At 40.2% G+C, this 25,097-nt stretch overlaps 1 protein-coding gene across 6 annotated transcripts in view; it reads right to left on the bottom strand.

Annotated features, from left to right (window-relative positions):
- The window catches only part of MARK1 (microtubule affinity regulating kinase 1), a 72,531-nt gene that overhangs the window by 22,384 nt on the left and 25,050 nt on the right, over positions 1 to 25,097 (bottom strand). For 4 of the 6 annotated variants that reach the window (XM_081857792.1, XM_081857790.1, XM_081857794.1 and 1 more), the window contains exons 2-9: positions 16,982 to 17,185; positions 14,924 to 14,977; positions 13,670 to 13,718; positions 11,045 to 11,110; positions 8,547 to 8,617; positions 5,105 to 5,161; positions 3,008 to 3,244; positions 2,800 to 2,919 (exon numbers count right to left, since the gene is read on the bottom strand). In XM_081857792.1, the coding sequence (XP_081713918.1) occupies positions 2,800 to 2,919; positions 3,008 to 3,244; positions 5,105 to 5,161; positions 8,547 to 8,617; positions 11,045 to 11,110; positions 13,670 to 13,718; positions 14,924 to 14,977; positions 16,982 to 17,185 (858 nt within the window). Of the gene's footprint in view, positions 1 to 2,799; positions 2,920 to 3,007; positions 3,245 to 5,104; positions 5,162 to 8,546; positions 8,618 to 11,043; positions 11,111 to 11,509; positions 11,632 to 13,669; positions 13,719 to 14,923; positions 14,978 to 16,981; positions 17,186 to 25,097 lie in introns of those variants that run through there. The other 2 variants (XM_081857793.1, XR_014155491.1) reach the window with 2 other exon arrangements.

Here is a 25,097-nt window from a genome sequence, read left to right on the forward strand (position 1 = left end):
GCAGAAACTGCATATTGCTACAAAATGGTCCTAAATACTGGTAGTTTTACTGTGCAAACATCAAAACACTGATAAAGCCTATAACTAAATGTATTAAATTTCATTAGGACACGAAACTTAACATTCTAGTGCTATTTTAGATGAGCAGATGCCAGTCAAAATCACATCTTAAGAAGATCAGACAAAGGCTCAGATAGAATCATTTATCTGACACAATACCCATATACAACACAGCACTTCACACAATTATTGAACAGTGATTCTGCAATGGCCTTTTACCCCCTGAGACAATTGCCCTGTGTTTCACAGGAAGACAGAGACAGTCCCTCTCTTCTATAGCATTGATGCACTCTGCTTTGAACACAATGTCCTGGCAAGAACCCATTTTTGAACCAGCAACATAAAATTCTTCTAAGGCTGTTAATAGTGAGACAGTATTAACCCGGGCAGGAGGGAACTAACAGAGCATTACTGGGCATAACAGGGCCAAGTTCCCAAAACTGTATCCAGGAGGATTATCAGTAGAAAACACTATTTAAACATGAAAATGAACACAACCTATTTATAAATACTGGTGAAAAGTCAGCAGTGCACTGAGATCTCACCACACACTGGCCACACAATTTAAACCTATAAAAGAAAGAAACTTGTTGAAATCTGAGCACCCTTAAATCTGGCATTCTCAGATTCTGTGCACTGCTCTCCTGCCAAGTTTTGTGCCTGTGCTAGGCTGTTACAAAATACAGCAAAATTACAGAGACCTAAACATTAGTATTACATTTTTAGTCAGCAGTATCCTTTGGACTCAACCATTTTGAAGTTTGTTAAGTGAATATTAACATCCTTGAGTTGACCTCCTGTGATCCTAATTACACCATCCTATATAGACAGGAGCCTAACAATGAGTGCTACACATCAGTGAAGCAGAAATTACTCATACCCACATTCCACTGGCAAGCTACCAGACACAGAATTATTCAGTACAGAGTCACAGCTGATCAGGGGTATATCTCCCAGCTTGTGCTCAAGTGATCTATGTCAGAAAGTGATTATATGAGATTAATTTGGTGGAACACCATCTTCAGCTGCAAACGCAAACCTATGAAGATGAAAGAAAGGTCAACCAATGACTAATACACATTGTACTTCTCAAGCCATTTTATCATCTGCTGTACTTTTATTGGGCATTAACAAGCAGTAAATCTTCCATGGATGCAAAGCCCAGAGGCCTAGGTGACTGGCTGCTTCAACTTGCTGGAATTAATACATAACCAAAATATTTTTTCTCAAATGCAGCTCATCAACTATCATAGCAAATGGGAACCAGGTACTCATATGGAAACTGCTTCTTTTAAAACTCAGCTGCTGTCTTTACTATAAAAACAAGATTACTTATGAATCATTGGTTTTTGAAGAACAATTAACCTTTCTTACACTAAATGCACTAGCTTTATCTGTTAAATTAGTACAATGGACAAGGACACTGTTTTCAGCAGAAGCACAATTAACTTAGCATTCATTTCATTTTTTGTGGAAAGGAGTGATACAACTACATGGCTACAGAAAAAACACCAGCATTTCATAGTTTGAGACACTAAACAGGATATTGTATCTTTGTATGCATAACAATAAATATCTGAGAATATTTTATAATTCATATTTCAGACAGTTTAACATGATCTTTGTTATTTGTGCTTTGCTCTAAACCCGAATTTAGCTGTTTAATCATATGCTGTTCATTTTGTCAGACCATTATTATATCACGTTACTGAAATTCTAAGCCTAAGTATATTATGAGAGCTTTCACTAGATCAAAGAAATCTTAGTCAAACAATTACACAAATTTGTAGTTAATCACAACCTCCCAAATTTTCATCTGTAAAAAGGATTACTACAGAAAACAGCTTTTTTTATAAAGATAATGCACACACTTTTCTAGCAAGCTCCATATTGGAAGAAGCATTCTCTTCTACGAAAGAGAGAAGGGGAAATTGATATTCTAAGAAGGTGCATGCTACCTATAGCTTTCCTAAGTTCTTGCATTAAAATGAGTTAATTAAAAAAAATATGCCCAATCAGAAGCATCAGTTTTGGTTGATCAAAAAGCTTCTTTTTTCACACGTTGACTACAGCCATACTGCTGACCAAAGGACTGGAGCAACTCTCTTGTGTGGAAAAGTTTTCACATTTGGGGCTCTTTAGTTTTCAAAAAGGCAGGCAAGAGGGGACATGATAGAGGTATCTAGGATTGTGAAATAATATACAGAAACAGTGGATAAACAGAAGTTTCTCTCTCTCTCCTACTCTCCGACACATATCACTAGAATCCAGGGTCATCCGATGATGAATTTAATGAACCTCACCTGACAAGTCTACTGCACATGTTACAAAATTCCCACACAAAAGACTGTCAATTGGTAGAACTAACTAACCAACCTGCATTTAAATTGGTATTATTTGCAAAAACTGGCTACTATGTCCCATAAGCTCAGGATGAAACCTTACATGTTTAATCATCACACATGATATACACCAACTTGTATTTATTTCCTCCAGAAAAAAACAGCTTTCAATGGGAAGTTGTTTTTTAAAAAAAGGCTTTAATTTAACAACGTCAACGTACTAGGATCCATAAAAAAGCCATTTTACCAAGAAAAAAGATACTAAAAAACCAAAACAGTGAAGCAGCCTATGGTAACATATTTGGAGAAATGTAGGGATAGTCTATTCCTTATAGGTTTTGAGTTATTCCAATGAAATACAAAAGAGAGGGGAATGGGGGAAGATCACAATACTTACTTCCAAGCTCCCTCTCTTGATTGGATTCAATACAAGTAGTTTTTTCAGTAGATTTTCACAGTCTGTGGACATATAGAATGGTATCCGGTACTTCCCCCGTAATACCCGTTCTCTCAGTTCCTTTAGAAAAACCAGACAAAGAAGAACATCTACTATTGAGACAGAAAAATTGAAGACTAGATTTAGTCATTTCAAATCTCAACTGTACCTTTAAATTCTGACCATCAAATGGCAACGATCCACTGACTAGAGTGTAAAGAATGACTCCGAGACTCCAGACATCCACTTCTGGCCCATCATATTTCTTTCCTTGGAAAAGTTCAGGGGCAGCATATGGGGGGCTTCCACAAAAAGTGTCCAGTTTGTTGCCTAAAGTAAATTCATTGCTAAAACCAAAATCTGCAATTTTAATGTTCATATCTCCATCGAGAAGAAGGTTTTCTGCCTGAAAAAAATGAAAATAGAATTTCAAAGGTGAGTATCAACATAACAGTTCGCCATAACTTCATTATGAGAAGAACTAGTCATTCTACAGAGCTTCGTGTTTTGCTATATGTTACAGCATAACAGGCAATCACCAGTACTGAGAATGCAGAATGTTCTGGAATGGCAATTGTATATAAAATGGGATCTAATATATATCCTTTCATGCTGAGAAGAGGGCAGGAATTTTTAAAATCTTGTATATTTTGTATGATTTAGCCAACAGTACACCTGCTGCCATCAATGGGACATGTGTACACATATCAGACACAGTGCAATCCTATGCATGTCTACTCAAAATAAGTTTCATTGAGCTTAATGAGCCTCACTCCCAAATACGTGTGTATAGGATTGTAACCTAAACAGCTACAGAGATAATGTTGCCCTGGATCTTTGGAAAATGGAAAAATCTAAAAGAGAAATTAAAATAACGACTGGACTGTTTAGGAATTAAAAAGACACAGGCAAAACAAATGAAAACTCATATAGTGATTCCTATATGAAACAGAACCAGGTTTTTCTTTTGTCTTTCCCTCTTTCCTGCCCCTTAGCCAGTTGACTCCATAAAATGTATCAGGTCTAATGCCATCTTCTTTAACAATTATACCTTAAGATTGCTGTTGGCTCCAAAGGTTTGCTTCTTCAGTGTTAAGAATGTGCACTCCTCTAGATTCAGATTTTCTCACTTAACGCTTTTTCAGTGAATCTCACTGTTCCTTAATCATTAAAAGCATTTGCGCTCAGGATAACTCACAGTAACTTCTATCTCTAAAGGATCACATAGATGGGCCCATAGTCAAAGGCAGAGTGATGAGCAGCTTTCAAAGCACTGAGAGCTTGAAGCAGACGCTGAGCACAACACAGAGCCTGTGCTTAAGGTTCACTTTGAGGGAAGAGAAAAATGAATTTGGCAGTGACTTTCTGGGATAAACTGAAGAAGGGGAGATATAGCAGAACAGAGGGCCAAGAAGCCAGTTGCTCTATGATGGTACAATGAGAGATGAAAATGGCCAAGACAGTGGTTTTTGAAATGGAAATAAAGATTGTGGAGAGTTAAAAAGCAGAAGATTCTTCATTGCTGAACTTTTTACAAAGAAACACATACAGATGTGCCTTCACATGCACACACGCTTGGTCATCAAGATAGGGCTCTCAATGGAGCTTCTATTTTACAGCTGCAAACCATTATCCACAATTATGAGTAGAATCAGATTTGCTGACATGGTTAGCAAAAACGTGTGCAAATGTAATACTAGTGAAAATTAGCTCTAAAATTTAAAGGGAGGTGGGGACTTATATCCAGAGGGAAGGACTGCATGGTAATTCTAAAGCAGGCATGGCCAAACTTGGCCCTCCATCTGTTTTGGCACTACAACTCCCATCATCCCTAGCTAACAGGACCAGTGGTCAGGGATGAAGGGAATTGTAGTCCCAAAACAGCTGAAGGGCCAAGTTTGGCCAGGCCTGCTCTAAAGGAATTGTTATGGCTTAGAATAAAAGAAGGGAACAGCATAAAGCTGCAAGGCAGCATTCCCAATCTCCTAGGCAGTCAGGAGAAGAGGCAGTATGATGACTGCACTGAATCATAACAGGGTGGGATTAAAGTTTCCCTGGACTGGAGACTAGGAAGATTTGGGCAGTGAGTCCCACTTTTCTTCAGGGGAAGAAAGGACTCATGACTTACATGCCTGACAAACATGGGGAGAGACTAAGCAGCAATTTATTATATATTTTACAAACTTACAAAGTGGGCAGAAAGAGCACATAAATTGTTCTGCTTCCGTGCAGTTTGAGTTCTTAAAGGATGGGAAAAGGAGCATACCTTGAGATCACGATGAACGATGCACTTTTGATGACAGTACTGCACAGCAGACACAATCTGAAATAAGAAATCTGGTTAATAAGCGAACATTTAAGAACGACTCCAAGAAGAATGCTTAACATTTATATAGTGAAGCAGATCAAACCCTACACTTCTATTATCTTCTTGTAACCGCTGCAGGAATCTTACGAGGTTGCTACACTATTGTCCCTTATTGCAAGTGGAATACTGACATGGAGAAAGAATGGCTTGCCTAAAGCCACCAAATGAGTTATATGCAAAGGAAAGATTCCAGCCAGCAAATCTGTGCTTCATAGTGGTTCAGCCTCTTCATCGCTACACCACAATAGCCCCTACCAGATCCAGAAAATGTATTGGAAACATGGCATCGGGTCAGAATACATGCAACATTATTCCTTTGTCAGCCCTTGAGTACAAGCTTACTTTCCACACAGTGGTAACTACGCAAAAAGTCAAAACCCTGAAAGCCATTATTAGTTAATTTTGGGGGGGGGACAACAGCCTTGTGCTAGAACAGTTCTGCAAGTACTCCCCTAAATTTTGCAAGCAAGTGGGCTGGGGTGAATATGTCAATCAAAATGAAGGAGTCTTTTGTTTACGACAAAAAAAGTCCAACTTAATCACATTTTTAAGATTCCTATTTACTGTAAGCGATATTAACAAAATATACTGCGAATGCTCTCCTTGGTGCTGAACAAGTTGCCCAGGTTCCCCAAGAGTAAATTATGGCACACACACAAGCATTAAAAGGCATTTTGTTTTCAAAGATCTGAAAAAAACTTGCAATACAATCAAACTTGCCTGAAAGTCAAAAGAATGACCTTTGGATCCAACCCACTGAAAATATTCCTAAAGCATGCTCTAATACTTTAAATACTTAGGAACTAAAGCAATGGGCCTTTCCGCACTAGAGCTCTTTAATACCGCTGAAGTGCCGCTGTTGCACAATAAAGTGGACTTTGAAGATTGGTTCCATACAGCACATAAAACAGTATTATTTCCCCATTTAAACCATCCACATGGCAAAGGGAGAACTGTAGAAGGTAGGGAAAAGAGAAGAGACTAATTATTTAAGTATTTAATTTTTATTTTTAAATGCACCCGCATATTTTTAGGTATGCACCCGCACAAAATAATTAAAATGAATAAAGCAGGTGGAGGAAGGCAGAATAAGGCATCAGTGATAGGTAAAAGTTAAGGTAAAGGGCCCCTGGACAATTAAGTCCAGATGACTATGTGGTGCAGCACTCATCTTGCTTCAGGCAGAGGGACCTGGCGTTTGTCCACATGACTAAACCACTACTGGCGCACAAATGCCAGTGCGCACGGAAACGCCATTTACCTTCCCGCCGCAGCGGTACCTGTTTATCTACTTGTACTGGTATGCTTTCAAACTGCTAGGTTGGCGGAAGTTGTGACAACACAGCAGGAGCTCACCCCGTTGCATGGATTCGAACTGCCAACCTTCTGATTGGCAAGCCCAAGAGGCTTAGTGGTTCAGACCACAGCACCATTCGCACCCTGCACCAGAGATACAGATCTTCCTTGTTCTACTTCTTGGAGGCTCAATTCTTTCCTGCCAGTGACTGAATATCCTTCCTTGTCATTTTTCTACATTGCAAGTTGTGCTGCTTCTGTTGCTGTCTTTTTCCTCTCTCCTCTCAAACTGTCCTTTGTTCCAGGAAGAGCAGAGGACTTGGTGCTGGTCAGTCTCTCTTGATCAGGGGTTAGCAAACATTTTCAGCAGGGGGCCGGTCCACTGTCCCTCAGACCTTGTGCGGGGCCGGACTATTGGGGGAGGGGGATGAATGAATTCCTATGCCCCACAAATAACCCAGAGATGCATTTTTAATAAAATAACACATTCTACTCATGTAAAAACACGCTTATTCCCGGACCGTCTGTGGGCCAGATTTAGAAGGCGATTGGTACGGATCCGGCCCCTGGGCCTTAGTTTGCCTAGCCATGCTCTTGATAATCAGTGGTGTGCTAGTAGAAGTATCTCCATCAGTGACCCGGTCTAATTTTCAGTAGCATTCCCCTTCCTATCCCCATATAGCCTTTACAATATACTGTAACTTTCTCTGTCCCTCATGGTTGGTTATATCTCTAATGGCCAGTGTTGTGAGTGACTTGGTCTGCCTCCCTTCTCCTCCAAGACTACTGCATATTTGCTCAGGGTCTTACCCCCACATAACTGTGTGCTGAGGAGGGCGACCAAGTTGATAATGGATCTGTAAAACAAGCCTTACGAGGAACGGTTGAGGGAATTGGGTCTAGTTGTTAACCAAAAGGTTGGTAGCCAGAGATGGCTGTGGGCAGGATGACTGCATTAGAAAGGGTTGGACTCCAACTCTATAATTCTATTTTTTTTATAAGATATTTATTAAAGTTTTCAAAAATAATACATTACAAAACAAAAAGAGAAAAAACAAAAATACAAAAATGCAGAAATAAAAACAATTTAAAAACACATAGAGTTTCCATTTACTTATTTTCTTTTAACTTATTTTCCAGACCTCCTCATACCTCCCTTTCTTATATTCCAATTCAGATTGTTTGTTCAGCAAATCCTCACCATTAGTTCTTTTACTTATTTCAGAACCTTATTTTCCATATCTCTTAAGCATTACAGCTGAAAACCACTTAATTTCTATCCAACATCATTCTAACATTCCTTGATTTTACAATATTTCTGCAAATAGTCTTTAAACTTTTTCCAATCTTCTTCCGCCGACTCTTTTCCCTGGTCTCGGATTAATTTATAAGCCTCCATTATATGATAATAATGAAGCCAGTCTCGCACTTTGTTTTTTAATTTCTCAAAACTCTGCAATTTCAATTTGTCTCCAACTCTATAATTCTATGACTGCAACCTTCCTTAAAGCAATTTCAACTTGTCCTAGCCTTCCTACCATCAAGCTCTTTTTTATGACTTAATGTTTTTGAAGATTTGGTAAAGAAGAATTATGGGGAGAGGAGACCCAAATCATTTATGGCTGTAAGTTCCCTAAGCAAAATTCCACAGAAAAGTACAGAAGTCGGGAGGGTTGATGCAGGACTGCAGCATCCCTGTACATGTCAAAGAGCAGGCATCTGCAAAAAGATAAAAGAGCTGTACTAAAGAGATCTACATCTGTAGGCACTGTGTTCCTGTTCTGTTCCTTTGTAAAAAAAATTAAAATGATTTTTTTGATGTCCCCAAATAGATGAAAGAAGCACAGGGGAAATATTAGAGGGCCACTGCTGGATAATAAGAGATTATGCCTAGTAAAAATATGAGCGAACCAAGTCAGCCATTTCACACTTAATACCTAGTGTGAACGGGATCTACATTTCCTGCGCTTAGTTCACAACACTAAAACGTATCTTTTATTGAAGCCAGCACTTCAGGTTCACTTTATAAGACCTTTTTTCTTACCTGTCTAAATTTTGCACGTGCCTCTTTCTCTTTCATTCTTCCATGTGCCACCAAGTAGTCAAACACTTCTCCTAAAGCAGAATGGAACAGAATTATATTGCACAGGTTTCCCTGGTGACAAATCAAAGTGCTTGTCAGTCAACTAACTCGTTCCTTTAGCAAAAGCCAGCACAAGGACTCTGACTAATGCAAGACGGCTTTCCCCCTTCGGCTTCCCCGCACCCTCCCAAGCTGCTTTCTGACTTATACTACCACTGAACCTATAAGTGAAGCGTTAGGCTTCTCAACAACACCAAATTTATGGACATGGATCTGTTTCCTGAGATGTGTTCAAGAATTATCTTAAGCAACTCATAAAAATAGTATTTAGATTATTCCTTGTTGGAAGGAAAGGCCAGGCACATAGGTCTTATCGATAAGCAGTACAATAACCAAAGAAAATTAAACTGGTCAAATCTTAACACAAACTGGATTTATTTTAATCAAATTCATAGTTTTATTATAAAAGAACATGTAAAAACACAAGCTCTGAAACTTTAACACAATTTGAAAATTTATTAAGCACAATGGATAGAGGAGAAAAAGGATTAGTTTCTAAATTGTACTCTATATTGCTTAATGTAACTTACAGCTCTATGGAACCGGTTAAAAAGATATGGGAACTAATAGAAGTTTTTACAACCATATAATCAGGAAATCACTAATGAGAGTATAGGAGAGATACAAAGACTTATTGGAACAAAAGACCCCGTGGTGGCTTTCACCACATGAAGCATTATTGCTCAAACCACTTGGAAAGAAAGGAAAATGGCTCACATATGTTGATTTATTAAAGGACCATGATGGAAAATGGAAATTAAGAGATTACGATGAGATCAAAGACCACTTTCAGAGTTGGTTGCATTATCGACAACTATATGAAACACATAAAGAAGACAGCAAGAAAGGATTCAGTTATACAAGATCTAGGTTTCAAACGGAAGTGATCGAAGGGAAAGTGAAATTACTGAAGGCCGCATACAGCATACTATTAGAATGGGAGACAAAAGATGAAGAGGTAAAATCAGTTATGATTAAATGGGCACAAGATGTAGGTCACAACATTATGGTGGAAGATTGGGAAAAATTATGGAAAACTGATTTAAAATTTACAGATTGTTCCCTATTGAAGGAGAATTACATGAAGATGATGTACAGATGGTACACGACATCAGTGCAGTTAGGGAAAATGTACAAAACTAGTTCAAATATATATTGGAAGTGTAAGGAAAAGGAGGGGACATTTTATCATATGTGGTGGGATTGTAATGTAATTAAAAAAAATTGGGAAATGATATACAACGAATTGAAGAAAATGTTCCATTTAACATTTGCTAAAAAGCCTGAAGCATTTTTGTTAGGGATTGTAGGGAAAGATCTGCCAAAAAAGCTGAAAAACATCTTCATGTATGCGACAACAGCCGTGAGAGTTCTAATAGCACAAGGATGGAAGACTGAAGAAACCCCAACTAGAGAATCATGGCAAAAAAAATGGATGGACTATGCAGAACTGGCAAAACTGACATATAAGCTATGGGACAGGGATAACTGTGACTTTAAAGATGAACGGGAACAATTTTAACTAGACTGACCACCCACAAATAAATAAACTAGGTGCTCCTCATCCAAAACTCTGATTATTGGAGAAACACAATCCAAACTGTGTGCAGATTAATAACTCAGTTTCTCATCCAGTGTAGGATATTAGCCTCATCTTTCCTGAGCATGAAGAATTCATTCTTAGCAGAACTTCTACCACTCGAACTTCAGAATATGGGCTCCTTGGAAGAGTTTCTTTTCTATCAGCACCAAACTTCGACACCAAACCTATTAAGCTTAACTGCTTTATTTAAACTTTATTTTATTTATAAATAAAAATAATTATTTATTATTATTATTATTATTATTATTATTATCAAACTGAGCTGATGTGCTGCTTATGCATGCTAACCTCTCACACAACAGAAAATTAGGCAGTAAACCTGTGTGGCCTATACTACTTCACACTGCAGAAAATAAGTCACATGTTGAAATATTCCTCAGTGAAAAACTTTCCTATACATAGAAATCCAACATGTCAGGGAGCAGGTTAGGCTAGAACTCTTCTGCATTATATGCTAGGAATACTTTCTGGTTGTTGGTTTTTTTTTGGGGGGGAGGGGTCGTGTAAGTCGCCAGATGCACTCTGAAGTATTTTAGTCCAGTCAAAGACCTACCAACTCATCTGCTGTAGGTGAGAACTAGGCTGTCCTTTTCAAGGACACAGACTATAAAGCAGCCTACATCAACAAAAGAGATAACTATGTCCTATGGAAACTATGGCTCTTATGCAGCGGAGTGTCATGCAATAGATACCAAAAGTATATCACAGCTCTGAGGTGTTATGCCAGCCCCACTTCCACCTTCAAATTCCTACATTTCAAATCGGCCCATAAAAGTAGAATGGAATGTTTGCTTACCTCCACTGGCATATTCCATAACTAAGTATAATGTTTTCTCTGTTTCAATAACTTCAAATAATTTAACTGCAAGATAAAAAGTTGATAACAAATTGCCTTAGCACAAACAGTAAAGAACATTTAAAAACAGGTAAATGTTATTTCTTATCTATGTCACAATTTAATGGAAATCCGAGTCAAAGTTTGGCTCTACAGATGAACTTTGTAGAAGTAAAACCACCCACTTCTCTAGAACCAGTTAGAAATTGGCCATATTTTGTTTTCCCTGAAGATAAAGAGTTTAAATGCTAGATGCGAAAGTAGAACAACTAAGAACCAGGACACTGCCTATCAAATATATTAACAAAATTATTGTTGTTCAATAGTTTAAGAATAAGTGAACGAAAGCTAAGCATGTTGGAAAGGCAGCACACTCAGCTGGAAGGAGTAAAAAAGGGCATACCCTGTATGCAGCAATGTGTATACCTTGTATGCAACAAGCCCTCTGGCCGATTCAGCAACAATAACTGTCTCTGGAACAAAACTGTTCTGCCTTCCTCAGCCAGAAGAATTGTCATCACAAAGTGGGGCTCTAAAGGTGGGGAAAACTAAAGCAGAAAGGGAAAGTTACACACTTTGCAAACCCGCTCTTATTCACAGGCCTCAATTTTTCTTATCAAAGTGGTATCGATTTAACAAAGAGCAATGTTAAAAATCCATGTTGATAAAAATCAGTGCCCCATTTTCACAAAACACTACAACCAAATTAAGTCAGACCATAGCTTGAAAACACAGGATAAACAATCACTTAAGGGCATCCCTAAGAGTGTGTTAACAGGACTTCATGAAAGGCTAAAGAACTAATCTGATGAGTCACTGGCCCTGCAGAAAGTTATCAGAGAATGATGCAAGCCACAGGCCCTACTTGGTGAGAATTTACATAGTTCCAATAAACTAGCTTATCTCCTAGAAGTAAAACATTGTGAGTCAACAGTGTGATGCAGCAGCAAAAAAAAGGTAATGCTATTCTAGGCTGCATCAACAGAAGCATATTGTCCCAGTTAAGGGAAGCAATAGTCCCACTGCCGCTGGGAGAGATCATCAGGGGGTTTGGACTGGGTGTTCATCAGTATGCAGATGACACCCAGCTCTACCTCTCCTTTAAATCAGAACCAGTGAAGGCGGTGAAGGTCCTGTGTGAGTGCCTGGAGGCGGTTGGAGGTTGGATGGCGGCTAACAGATTGAGGTTGAATCCTGACAAGACAGAAGTACTGTTTTTGGGGGACAGGAGGCGGGCAGGTGTGGAGGATTCCCTGGTCCTGAATGGGGTAACTGTGCCCCTGAAGGACCAGGTGCGCAGCCTGGGAGTCATTTTGGACTCACAGCTGTCCATGGAGGCGCAGATTAATTCTGTGTCCAGGGCAGCTGTCTACCAGCTCCACCTGGTACGCAGGCTAAGACCCTACCTCCCCGCGGACTGTCTCGCCAGAGTGGTGCATGCTCTAGTTATCTCACGCTTGGACTACTGCAATGCGCTCTACGTGGGGCTACCTTTGAAGGTGACCCAGAAACTGCAATTAATCCAGAATGCGGCAGCTAGACTGGTGACTGGGAGTGGCCGCCGGGACCACATAACACCGGTTCTGAGAGATCTGCATTGGCTCCCAGTACGTTTCCGAGCACGATTCAAAGTGTTGGTGCTGACCTTTAAAGCCCTAAACGGCCTCGGTCCTGTATACCTGAAGGAGCGTCTCCACCCCCATCGTTCAGCCCGGACACTGAGATCCAGCGCCGAGGGCCTTCTGGCGGTTCCCTCATTGCGAGAAGTGAGGCTACAGGGAACCAGACAGAGGGCCTTCTCGGTAGTGGCGCCCGCCCTGTGGAACGCCCTCCCATCAGATGTCAAAGAGATAAAGAATTACCTGACGTTCAGAAGACATCTTAAGGCAGCCCTGTTCAGGGATGTTTTTAATATGTAATGCTGTATTGTTTTTAATACTGATTGGGAGCCGCCCAGGGTGGCTGGGGAAACTCAGCCGGATGGGCGGGGTATAAATAATAAATTATTATTATTATTATTATTATTACTTGATTCTGCCTTGAGCAGACCACACTGGGAGACCGTGTCCAGTTCTGGGCACCACAATTTAAGGAGGATACTGATAAGCTGGAATGGGTGCAGAGGAGGGTGACCAAGATAATCAAGGGTCTGGAAACCAAGCCTTATGAGAAACACTTGAGGGAGTTGGATATGTTTAGCCTGGAAAAGAGGAGACTGAGAGGAGATAGGATGAGGTTTTTTTAAGCAGAGGCTGGAAAATTCTATGCAGTTTTGGGACAAGTCCACTAGAATACAGACAATTTGCTTTGTTTTGGAGAATGTCTAAATACCTCTGAAGCAGCCCACTTCATTTCAGTATTGATGTGTATTGAAGTGGGGGCTCATAGGGTCCTGAAAGCAAGTGATCCCAATACCTGCTTGGTATTTAGGCTTCCTCTAATGTGGATGTGGATGTCTTTTTAATATGCATTAGGGCTTTGATCACAAATCTAAAAGTCACCTAGTGAGAGTCTTCAAAGTTAGAAGAAAAGGCAAACACAGGAAAAAAATAATATGATTCAGCAAAACAAATGTCAAATCCCTACCAATATTAGGATGGTTCAAAATCTTCATTATTCGTACTTCTCGGAACAACTGTAAAAAATAGAGAACTATTTTACTTAAGGTGTTTTTACACATTCTAAGGATAACTGCAGAATGCAAAATTCAAAAATGTTTTAAGATGTAGTTTCACACTTAGATAAGTGTCTATGAAATACCAGTGGTAAGTTGCTTGCATAGAGATACTGGATTAGAACCGGACTAGGTTAATTGCACTAAGTTCCCATTGAAATAAAGGGGGTCTGCTTCGGGTGATGACTAACGTTTCACTGAAAACTAAGTTCAACTAATTTAGTCAGGATCTAGCCCACTGTATGTAATCTTTAGACTCTCTTGGCTTTAACTAATTTGAACCTGCCCAAACTTAAAAAAAAACAAAAAAAAACTACACCCAAAACCTTACTGCAAATTCTACCACTATTTGAAGTCTGACAGGGAATTGTTCTTAACCAGTTTCTCAAACCAGTGACTGAATGTTCAAAATTGCAGCAAGGAGATCCAGAGAAAGAGATCTGAAGAACTGCTTTATTTCTCAGGAAAGGTTAAAATGAATATACTTCACAAAATGCTTAAACATATAACATACTTTCTTCAACCTACAGGACACTTTTCTTCAAGAAAGTGACATCACTCCAAATCTACACAAGTATAACTACCAATATTTTAGAGCTCTAGTTCTCAGTGGGACTTAATTCTCCTTTTCAACATACAATACTGCCCAAATCCATTATGAGATCTTGGTTGGCTAAAGAAGTAAGAAATGTAACTTATTTATTTCAGGAATTTCAGTTCGCTTATGCACCAGCATCACCTCAGGCAGTTCCTACATGGGACTAGAGGTGAGTGACTTGATTAAAGCTGAACCTGGACTAATATGGGAGCTACTTTGGAGGCTACTTAAAATTGTATGTGTTTTATGGCTGCTCCACACAGAAAGCTTTTGGGTGCACCAACTGAACATATGGATCAGCTCCACTGCACAGGACATGCTTCAAATATTTCAGAAGGAAGGTCATGTTAGTATGGCCCCCTCCTCACATCTGGAACGGAAGGCATCTCTCTATCTCAATGTAACTGACCAAGGATTCAGGGCATAAAAACTTCAGAGCAATTCAATTGCCCTGTAAAGGCAAAAACATTATAAACATGGAAGAATAAAAATATTTTTATTTTTAAATCACATGGGCCAAAATTATTGAAGTGACAACATATTTAACCTTTTCAAAGAAACATCTTACCTTTTGTAGGCTGGTAGGATTTAGTTGGGTTTTGTCTATTATTTTCACAGCAACCTAGGGATATAAAGAAACCACTCTTTTGAAGGTACCAACAGGTGAGTGTTTTTAGGCAGACATTGACTTTATTTGGACACAGCAATACACATTTACTTTCTGTTCCGCTCTTGTGCTGTTTCAAGGAGATGTGAAATTTTAGCTTCTGTTTTTAGCTAACTGCAGCTTAGTGTTACTTCTGAACCAAGATAAACTGTGATTAATCTTAACTATGGTTTACTGAAATAAGCCAATGGCCTGGCTTGCAGGTCATAAGTAGGCAAACTACTGTCACTGCATGAATGCATTGGCTACTAGAGAGGAGTCTGCATCCACTTTGATCCTGCCTGGTCCTTAAGCAGGTGGGAACTTAACCCACAAGTTCTGCGTTCAAGGAACACACTAAATTCTAAAAGGACCAAGAAGGATAAGAGTGGCTGCAACCTCTTCTCTGAGAGTTCAGCTGTTTTCACTAAGTTATAGTTAGGGTTCAGATGCTGCTCTAAACTGTGGTTAACTGATCATATGCAACTGTGGATAACTGCAAATGAAAGCAAAAGCAATTGAAACAGAGGAGGGGTGAGCGTAAGCTTGAATCTTGTTCACATAACTCTAAATCACAGCTTAGCATTACAAACAAATTAAGTCAATGTAGAGGTTTACAGTTTTAAAAGTTTAAAATATAAGCAGTATTTTACAAACAACACTAGCAAATAGACAAAAACAATGAAATTAAGCTCCTTGAAACACTGCCAATTCCAAGAAAATAGTGGGCCTATGAACATGTTTAGGGGGCTTCACGGTGTCAGGCGATGTTTGGTATTACTGTATTTTTCGCTCCATAAGACACACTTTTTTCTTCCTAAAAAGTAAGGGGAAGTGTCTGTGCATCTTATGGAGCGAATATGTGGTCCCTGGCAGTGGCAGAGCTGGGGACTTTGGTTCCCAGAGCGGCAGGGGCGTGGCACGTTGCCCGTGCATGCATCCTAATGGCGGTGCCCACACGAAGGGGTGGGGAGAGGCAAGGTGGGGGGAGAGAGCTTTAGAACACTCATCCAAGGGGCTCTGTGACTTGAATGAGAGCAGCCAGGAGCCAGCACGGAGGGAGGCGGATCTTTCTCCCTCGCACGCTCTGTCTTTTTTTTCTTCTTCTTCTTATGGAGCGAAAAATACAGTATTTGGAAGAAGTCAGCCTGATTATACTGCATACACAGGCCCATCCACATTAAATGTTCTCAGAGCAATTTGTTCTATCCACTCTGTCTAATACAATCTATTTACAGAGGTTTCTTGTGCTGGCAATGTCACTAATCTGCAATCAGTGTTGTATTCCAGGCAGCAGCAGAAGAGTGGGGCAGGGAAGCATCACTTCCCATGGCCACAGGTGGTGATTTCCCTTTTCTATTATTAGCATTTGGAAGCAGGGAAACTAAGAGATTTCAGAATATTTTGAATTTCAACTAAACATGTTCATTTCTATAAGTAAAGTTAGAGCTTTCAGAGAAGATCTCCACTCCAAACCCTTGTCCACTCTTGTCTCCACACAAATATGGTTTATCTTTTGATCAGGGCACAACTAGATGGGATAGGAACAGTATCCAACCCTATGACCTTCTGATCTCCTATAAAATAGGGGGGTTCAAGGCAGCATGGATGGGAAAGAGAAGTTTTTTTTAAAAGCTTTTAAAAAGTTTTTTATAAAACTTTTTCCTTTTTGTGGGGTTTACCTCCGATCTTACCATCCCACCACAAGAAATACAGCTGTTTCGGGGGAATCCTACTCTTCAAATGGTCTTGTTGTATCTTAAAATATCTCAATTCCAAGCCTACCTCTTCAAAGAGATTTAGTAGTACACGTAATTCTGCCCACTTGTCTGCTGCCCTGATGTCTCATTTGGCTCTAAGAAAAGCCTGTTACATATTCAATCACAGAACTAGAGAATAAGCATATTCATTGCAGACAGACAAGTGTGAATAAGGCAACACAGGCTACTGTTACCAAGCAAAAAAAGACAAACAGCTTACCTCTCTACCAGTAAGAACATGTCTAGCCAGCTTCACTTTAGCAAAATTTCCTTTTCCTATTGTTTTTAGTAAGCGGTAATTCCCAATGTGAGGATGGTCTTCATTTGTAGACGTGATTGAGTTTCTGCAACGGGGTATGTTTTGTCTGCTACTTGATTTTGTGGGCTGGACATGGGGCTCAGTATATCCGTCAACAGATGTGTGCTATAAGAGTAAACAACAGAGCAATGTTAATCTATTTAGGATTAATGAATTATAAAACAAATGTTAAATGGGAATAGGAAGACCCACCTCACAAACAATCAAAAATGCTCTATAGATGATTTCAACCACAAAAATTTCAATCTTAAGCGAGTGGTATGCAATGCTAATTCTACCCTGACTAGACTCACTGAAGTAAGTGGAAATGACTAACATAGGTTAATTAAGTTCAATGGTTCTGTTCTAAGTAGTTCTTAGTTGACTACAACCCTAAGTTTTCTGTCTGCTTTCATATTTGGCCTACATTTGAAATGTACAAAACTGAACAGTGCGATCAATTCAAGTAAATTATTTCTTTTTAAATAACAATTTATTAATTTCCCAAAGATAACAAAAAATAACAACAATACAAAAACAAAACAAAACAAATTGACTTCCCTCTAGTCCCTTCCTTGGTTCAATTATGTATCAATGTACTGCATATCCATTGCTAATTCAAGTAAATTCAAGTAAATAATTTTACTCATTAACTTTTGCTTTATTTAAAATTTGACCTTTGTTCTTTCAATTGCAGCTGGGAAGCGAGGAACTTTCTTAATTTCAATGTAATACTCCTTGAACCCTTTTTGCAAACTCAGGAAGTTACAGACTGGCCCAATGAGGGAGAAAACAAGCAAGCAAACAAACAAACAAACAGCAAAACAGCTGAACATTAGCAAGCATTTTTCACAAGCCCCTAACTATAAATATATTAGGGCTTTTAAATATTTTAGCAATCCTTAAAAGTTATAAAATTGGTTGTATTTTCCCCTGATCTTTTTTCCAACTAAAGAGACATACCGTATTTTTCACCCTATGGGACGCACTTTTTCCCCTCCAAAAATGAAGGGGAAATGTGTGTGCATCCTATGGGGCGAGTGCAGGCTTTCGCTGAAGCCTGGAGAGCGAAAGGGGTCGGTGCGCACCAGCTTACGGAGAATTGCCCAGACTTTGCGCAGCTCTCCGCAAGGCGCGGGAGCCCGGCGCTGGGCTCCTGCGGCTTGCGGAGAGTTGCCTGTTCTGGGGGCTGGGGTCGGGGGAAGCTCGGGCTTCCCCCACCCCAGCCCCGCGCTGGGGGGGGGGGATAATTTCCCCCCCTTTATTTCCCGCCCAAAAAACTAGGTGCGCCTTATGGGACGGTGCGTCCTATAGGGCAAAAAATACGGTAAATACAACTATCAGTGGTAACCATACAGTATAACAAATGCACTGGAAAAGGACAAGTAATTTAAGGTTACCAGATGTCCCCGTTTCCCGGGGACAGTCCCAGGATTTACAAATCAGTCCCCATACAAAATCCTATCATTCCTACTGAAGTTGAAAAGTGTCCCTGGATTCATTGAAAAAAAATCTGGTAACCTTAAAGTAATTGCAAAGTACATGCAGGAGCCACATCAGTTACAACCTATTTTCCAAGGCCATGCTGTGGTTAACAACAGCCTGCCTACAGCCCCAAGTGAGTAAAAATAGATTTGGTTTTCCTAAAGCTTCATCGCTTAAGAAAAAAAAGTAATGCAACTTTTTTTTAGTATAGGAATTTTATATCACTAATCATATCCAGAGTGATTTACAAGAAATAATGTAAATACAAAAAAATAAAAATAAAAATGCCACCAACTTAAGAAGATAGGTGGTCTTTTAAGTAATTTGGAACTAGTGATACCAGGACAGGATCTTTTGTGAATGTGTGCATCAGCTTTCATGAGAATCACAGACTAGGAAGATTTCCTAAAGGATGGGAGGGAAATTGTTCTCATTTCCCATTTAGGCAACTCTCTCCCCTCCAGGGAGAGTTGCCTAGTATCCACTTTGGTATCGTTTTGGTGGTAGACAAAGACCTTTTAGTCCTCACAGACTTAACAACGGTGGTAGTCTAATCAGCTTTTTCATTCTGCAATGTTCTTGTAGGTTTTATTTGTTCTGTTTTACTGACACAAACTACCCTGAAAATGTTTATAATGAAGGATAGCATGCAAATTTGTTAAATAAATGAATAAACAAGTGACAGAATTCTGTACAATTATACACGGTGCATTATTATCCACCACCGCCTTGGCATGGCCAATGTTCCTCCCTCAGTTATATGATGGCCAGAGCATGGTGGCGGTTTCACCTGGGGGTATATTGTGAAGAAGAAGAAGAAGAAGAAGAAGAAGAAGAAGAAGAAGAAGAGGAGGAGGAGGAGGAGTTTGGATTTGATATCCCGCTTTATCACTACCCTAAGGAGTCTCAAAGCGGCTAACAATCTCCTTTTCCCTTCCTCCCCCACAACAAACACTCTGTGAGGTGAGTGGGGCTGAGAGACTTCAGAGAAGTGTGACTGGCCCAAGGTCACTCAGCAGCTGCATGTGGAGAAGTGGAGATGGTTCACCAGATTACAAGTCCACTGCTCTTAACCACTACACCACGCTGGCTCTCACACTGTGAGTGAAATCGCCACACCTCCCGAGTCCCTCTGTCACCAGCGCCCAGCTGCAGCTTGTTTCTCCTTCAGCGCGCTGGGCTCTGGTGGCAGAGCAACTCAGGAGCGGTGGTGGTTTTACTTGCGATAGACCGTCGGGTGAAGCTGCCATCGCGCTTTGGTCCTCGGTGATGCAGCGACACATTGCCCAGGCCTACAGTACAGGATGCTGTTGTGAACCATTGTGAAATAATTTTTTGATACAGCGGTATATAAATATTTTTATAAATAAATAAAATAAATATAAGAACTTGAGGGTAGCCAGTTCTCTCTCATAAGGCTTTCTTATATTCTGAGCTGCAGAAATGTGCACTCAGCATCTGAAGTGCTTGTCCACAGAGATAGAAGCAGGAAAGCAGAAGAACTGAAGTAGCTAAACAGACCTCTTTTGCATATTATGGCTTTCTGAAGTCCGGCTCACTTAACATAACTTTCTGGGTTGATTTCCCTCCCACCCATCGCCGCCCCCATTTGATTTCCCTCCCACCTCCCAAAATACATGCATCATTGCCTAAACCATACTGGAATGCCATATCCTCTACTTCACCCTAGTAGAGGAAAACAGCTGCTCAAAAGAAGGGGATGGGGAAGAGAGACAAGCTGCTCAAAAGAAAGGGAGAGACAAGCTTTGTTTCAAGCGATGGGATACAAATTTCACAAATGTGGCTTATTTGTCATTATAGCTCTAGCTCTCACTGCCATGCCTTCATGAAATATTTTACAGCTTTTATCTGCAATGCCATTGGCCATATGAAATGGGGGTTCAAATATTTTGTATTTATGGGCAAAGGTAAATAGAGGATGTTATCCATACCTGTTACATTACCAACTAGATAAATGTATGAAGCATATCCCCCCCCCCCCGAATATCTTACAACCCCTTTAGTGCTGTGTGACTGTTCTTTCAGGAAACAGTTTATACTGAGCTTGGCTTTGACAGCAACGAAAATTTAAGTCCAGCATAAAAAGATTAAGGGGTTGCCCTGAGCTCTTGGTCATTTTATGTTATACTTAATCTTTTGGAGGCATTCAAGTATTGTGTTAACTCTAGATAAGATTTCATTTGCTTTAGCCTACAGAAGAGGTGTTGCTGATGTTGTAATTCATTCATCAGTTTTGTGTTCGTGTGTGTGTGTTTTAATTCTTGGACTGTGATAGGCACACAATAATTATCCAAGCTTGCATTTGAGCAAGAAATGTTAGATAAAGAAAAGTCAAAGGGGATCAGATTACAATCTCCAATTGTAGCCCTATGGAGAAGTTGTTTTAAAATTAGTAATTTACTGTTATGTATTGAGAAAGATACTCAAATAAGTTTTATAATGTACCAGTAAAAAGAATTATGACTGGTAATGTTTGAGGATGGGAAACCTAATCTTTGCAAGCACTTACATCTCTGGGCTTAATGGACTGATTCACCTTGAGGTTCATCCTGAAGGACAGCAAGAGCTTGAAACATTATAGGGTATCAAATCCATTACTTTGTACCAGTAACTAACAGCCACTTATTTTGTTGGACTTCTGTTGGTTGTCTCTCCTACCCAGGGATGTAAATTCCACATTTATCCTTCACAATCAAAATCTGAGAAAGAAAACTGTACTTACCAACCCAGTCCAATAATTCAGGTTTTCCAAATGGAATACTATGAGGACACGTATATTTTACAAAACATATTTCACGTTTAAAAGCTTGTACTCTGGCCAGAGGTGGATTTAGGGTAATGCAAGGTGCAGAATTTTGGCCTTGCACAGGGCACCACTGAAATTTGAAAGACCAAAGTCTGCCCCTCCTGTGGAATTCTAGCTCACATCATTCCTGTGTGGATATTGAAACAGAGGACCTGCCATTACATGGATTATGAGAGCATAAATTGCCCATTACAGAAGAACCACCAATTCCTTCAGCATTTTTTTGAGGTTATGTGTTACTATCCTCACATCAGTAACTAAAAAGGTATACTACAATGCTCCAGCATTTCCTTTTTAGCAAGTACTGCATAGTTTTGAGCATTATAAGTTAACCCCCCCAAAAAAGCTGTAGAAACAAGAAATTGGTTAAGATGGGTATCTGGAAGACCTGCTCAACCACTACTTTGCCCCTAGGGTAGAACCCAAATGTGAGATTAGGAACAAGCTCAGGCTCATTGTCTTTCTCCCCAGGATAATTGAATGATTGACCTGGAAGCTTAAGTGCAGATGAGGTCAGGTAGCAATGTTTATCAGCTGCATCTAATAGGCCAGCTGCATCTGGAAATCTAAGACCTTGGCAATGTTTAATAATTCCTTAGAAAGCATGCAGATCAATCACAGTCATTTCTTGTCTGGGTGTTGTCCTTCAAGACTGTCTGGAAGCAACAGCTGCGCAAAATGGTATGGCCAGTGTTACATGTTCTTTAGGCTGCCAGTTTGTTTCTAGGTTCAATTCAACAGGCTTGTTCCATCCTTTAAATCTTTCAAATGGTGTGAACCTAGCATACCCAGCTTGCGAAGACCCTGCTCCCTTGACACTCCCTGGGCTTTGAGATCTTCTGGACCAAGTCCAAGCTTTACTTCACTAGACTTTTAGGTTTTTTTGCTTCCTCTGCCTTAACCTTTACAGCATCCTGCTTCTTAGCTCCAAACTATTGGCTGTCAGGCTTTCTGTTGCATCTTTGCCTCTATGTACACACTGCTCCTCTCAGGGTTTTTTTCTTTATTTTATTTTTTTAATTGCTTTAATTAGTTTCTGAATTGCCTTGGGAAAATTGTTTTGGAAAGGTGGTATAGAAAGTTTAATGCAGAAATATATCTGGCTAATTCACCACCTAAAATAAATGTTTGAAACAGCACAGAAACCTCTATTTGCACAAGAAAGCATGCTCCCTGCCAGACTTATTCAATTGTCTGTCTTTTCTTATGCTGCCTTTGCATGCCATAGTCCACTTATTGAGGCTACTTGTTAATGCTTCCCATGGCAGCATTCCATATGGTATTTGCTCTGTGCTTATGCAAATCAACTATTTGCATGGTACTTCCTTCACACCTTTGGCAGGGCTAGCGCACACACATTCTGTGCATTTGAGCTTACCATACAACCAAATGTAACATGTTGCACCTTGTCACATGGACAAATATATATTATCAATCTCCTGTTGGAAGAGGCAATCTATGAAGCTTTCGTCAGGTAGGAATGGTTCAATAGCGACAACTAATCCTACAGAATACAATATATAGTTTGTGTATTGATCTTTCCCATTAATCTTATCCTTTTCTTTTAGCAGAGACACTGGAGGAGGGGAGAGAAAAGGTCAAAAGACCTTTTATACAGTCATTTTAATATCTAGTGGAGCTCATTCACACAAACAGGGAAAGAAGCAAGGCTAATCAAAGGAGCTGGGGTCTGAGCTTTACTTCTATGTAGGTGTGGCTTCTAAGCAAACTGCTCTGAATTTACTCAGAACAGATGTATCGGCTCCTGGGTCTAACAGAAAAGTATACCTGCTAATGTGGCTGGACTGACAATGTGACAACAGTAAGGAGGTGAAACCTGTACAACCAGGGCTAAGAGTCAGCAGCTCCGTTAATATACAGATTTACTATCACACTGTTTTTCTACCAGGAGACAGGTGGGACCTTGTGTTGACAGCAATACTTCTGGATTGAAATTGCCTGAGTGCTGCAGAAAACTGATTGGCCAGTTGAAAGCAATGTCTCCCTGAGTCTGTCTAAATTAAAATGGATTTTGGAAGGATTGTAGGACAAGGGAAGAGTATGGCTTTGAGATTTTTAATTGTTTGACATTTCACTTGGTAGGATTTACCATATTTTTCGCCCCATAGGACGCACCGCCCCATAGGACGCACCTAGTTTTTTTTCCGGGGGGGAATAAAGATTTTTTTTATTCCCCCCCCAGGCACGGGGCTGGCACGGGGGAAGCCCGAGCTTCCCCTGACCCCAGCCCCGAGAACTGCCTGCTATCCGCAAGCCTAGGGAGCCCGGCGGGAAGTTGCGCCGGTCTCCCCAGGCTTGCGGAGAGCTGTGCGAAGCCCAGGCGCGCTCTTCAGCGCGCCCCGGGCTTCTGAAAGCAGGCAGCTCTGTGCAACCCTTGGGAGACCGGCGCGACTTCGCGCCGGGCTCCCTAGGGCTGTGCAGAGATGCGCGAAGCCCGGGACTGCAGGCAGCTCTGCACAGCTCTCGGGAGACCGGCGCGACTTCGCCCCGGTCTCCCAAGGGTTGCGGAGAGCTTCTTGAAGCCTGGAGAGCGAGAGGGGTTGGTGCGCACCGACCCCTCTCGCTCTCCAGGCTTCAGCAAAAGCCTGTATCCACCCCATAGGACGCACACACATTTCCCCTTCATTTTTGGAGGGGGAAAAGTGTGTCCTATAAGGCAAAAAATACGGTAAGTCCAGATTGCCCTAAGGGACCAGACTCCACTCACTTTAATTGGAGAGTAGAAGAAATGAAGACTGGAAACAATGCAACTAACTGAAACACTAGAATTCAACAATAGCAATTCATTGTTGGTAGTCATGTTTCAAAGGTATCCTCTCAGTTAACAATGTACACTACTAACTTGGGGGACCCTCAGCAGCACAGTGCCCTAATTCTGCACATTGGCCCTAAATCTGCCTCTGGATAACAATACAACCCTGTAAAAGATTGAAGAGTCTTGAACATAAAGTGTAAATGAATTTCTCATATATTTCAAAGTGTATGAATATATATTTCATTCTGTCTTTTTGTTTGACAGAATGATGTCCCTAAGGGTAATCCTGCCAGAAAGTATGGAAACTGAAACAGCTGGCAACTCAGTTACTGCAAAGGTTGAGAAATTGTTAGCCAATTTCTCAATCTTTTGGGTGGGGGGAATAATTGGAGTGTTGCTATAGTCAAGTGTAAATTCCAGTTGGCATTACAACTTCACATATGGACTTGGTGCTGATCTGTAATTTGTGAATGCAGAGTAAAGTGAAATATGCACAGGGTCTTGTTTTGGAGGTAGTTATTTGTGAGTGCCTGTTACTGAATTTTCACGTTACATTGGTCACAATTAATTTGCCAGAAAACCCAGCTTACCCCCAGTTTACGTAATTTTGACACTCATCTACGAAACATTGGCTGTGTATGTATATTGCGGCAGACAGAAAAAATATTCATGGTTTCAGAGGATAGAATTGTCTAAGTTTCAGATAAATACTTGAGGCTGCAAAACTTTTTTGTTTGTCATGTCTGTTAAAACAATAAAAAGAAAGTTGTTTAAACTCTCAGTGGCATACTTCTTGAACATTTTTGCAACCCAGTTTACAAAAAAAAAAGGTAAATGGAAATCAAATAATATTCGCTAACAGAAAAATATTATGTAAAAAGCTTGTAAAGGTTATGTTGGTCACTATGGAATTATCCTACCACCATATAAATATATGGTAAAAAAAAAAA

Source organism: Podarcis erhardii, assembly GCF_964252035.2.
Source record: "Podarcis erhardii genome assembly, chromosome: 3".
In the NCBI taxonomy this organism is placed as follows: domain Eukaryota; kingdom Metazoa; phylum Chordata; class Lepidosauria; order Squamata; family Lacertidae; genus Podarcis; species Podarcis erhardii.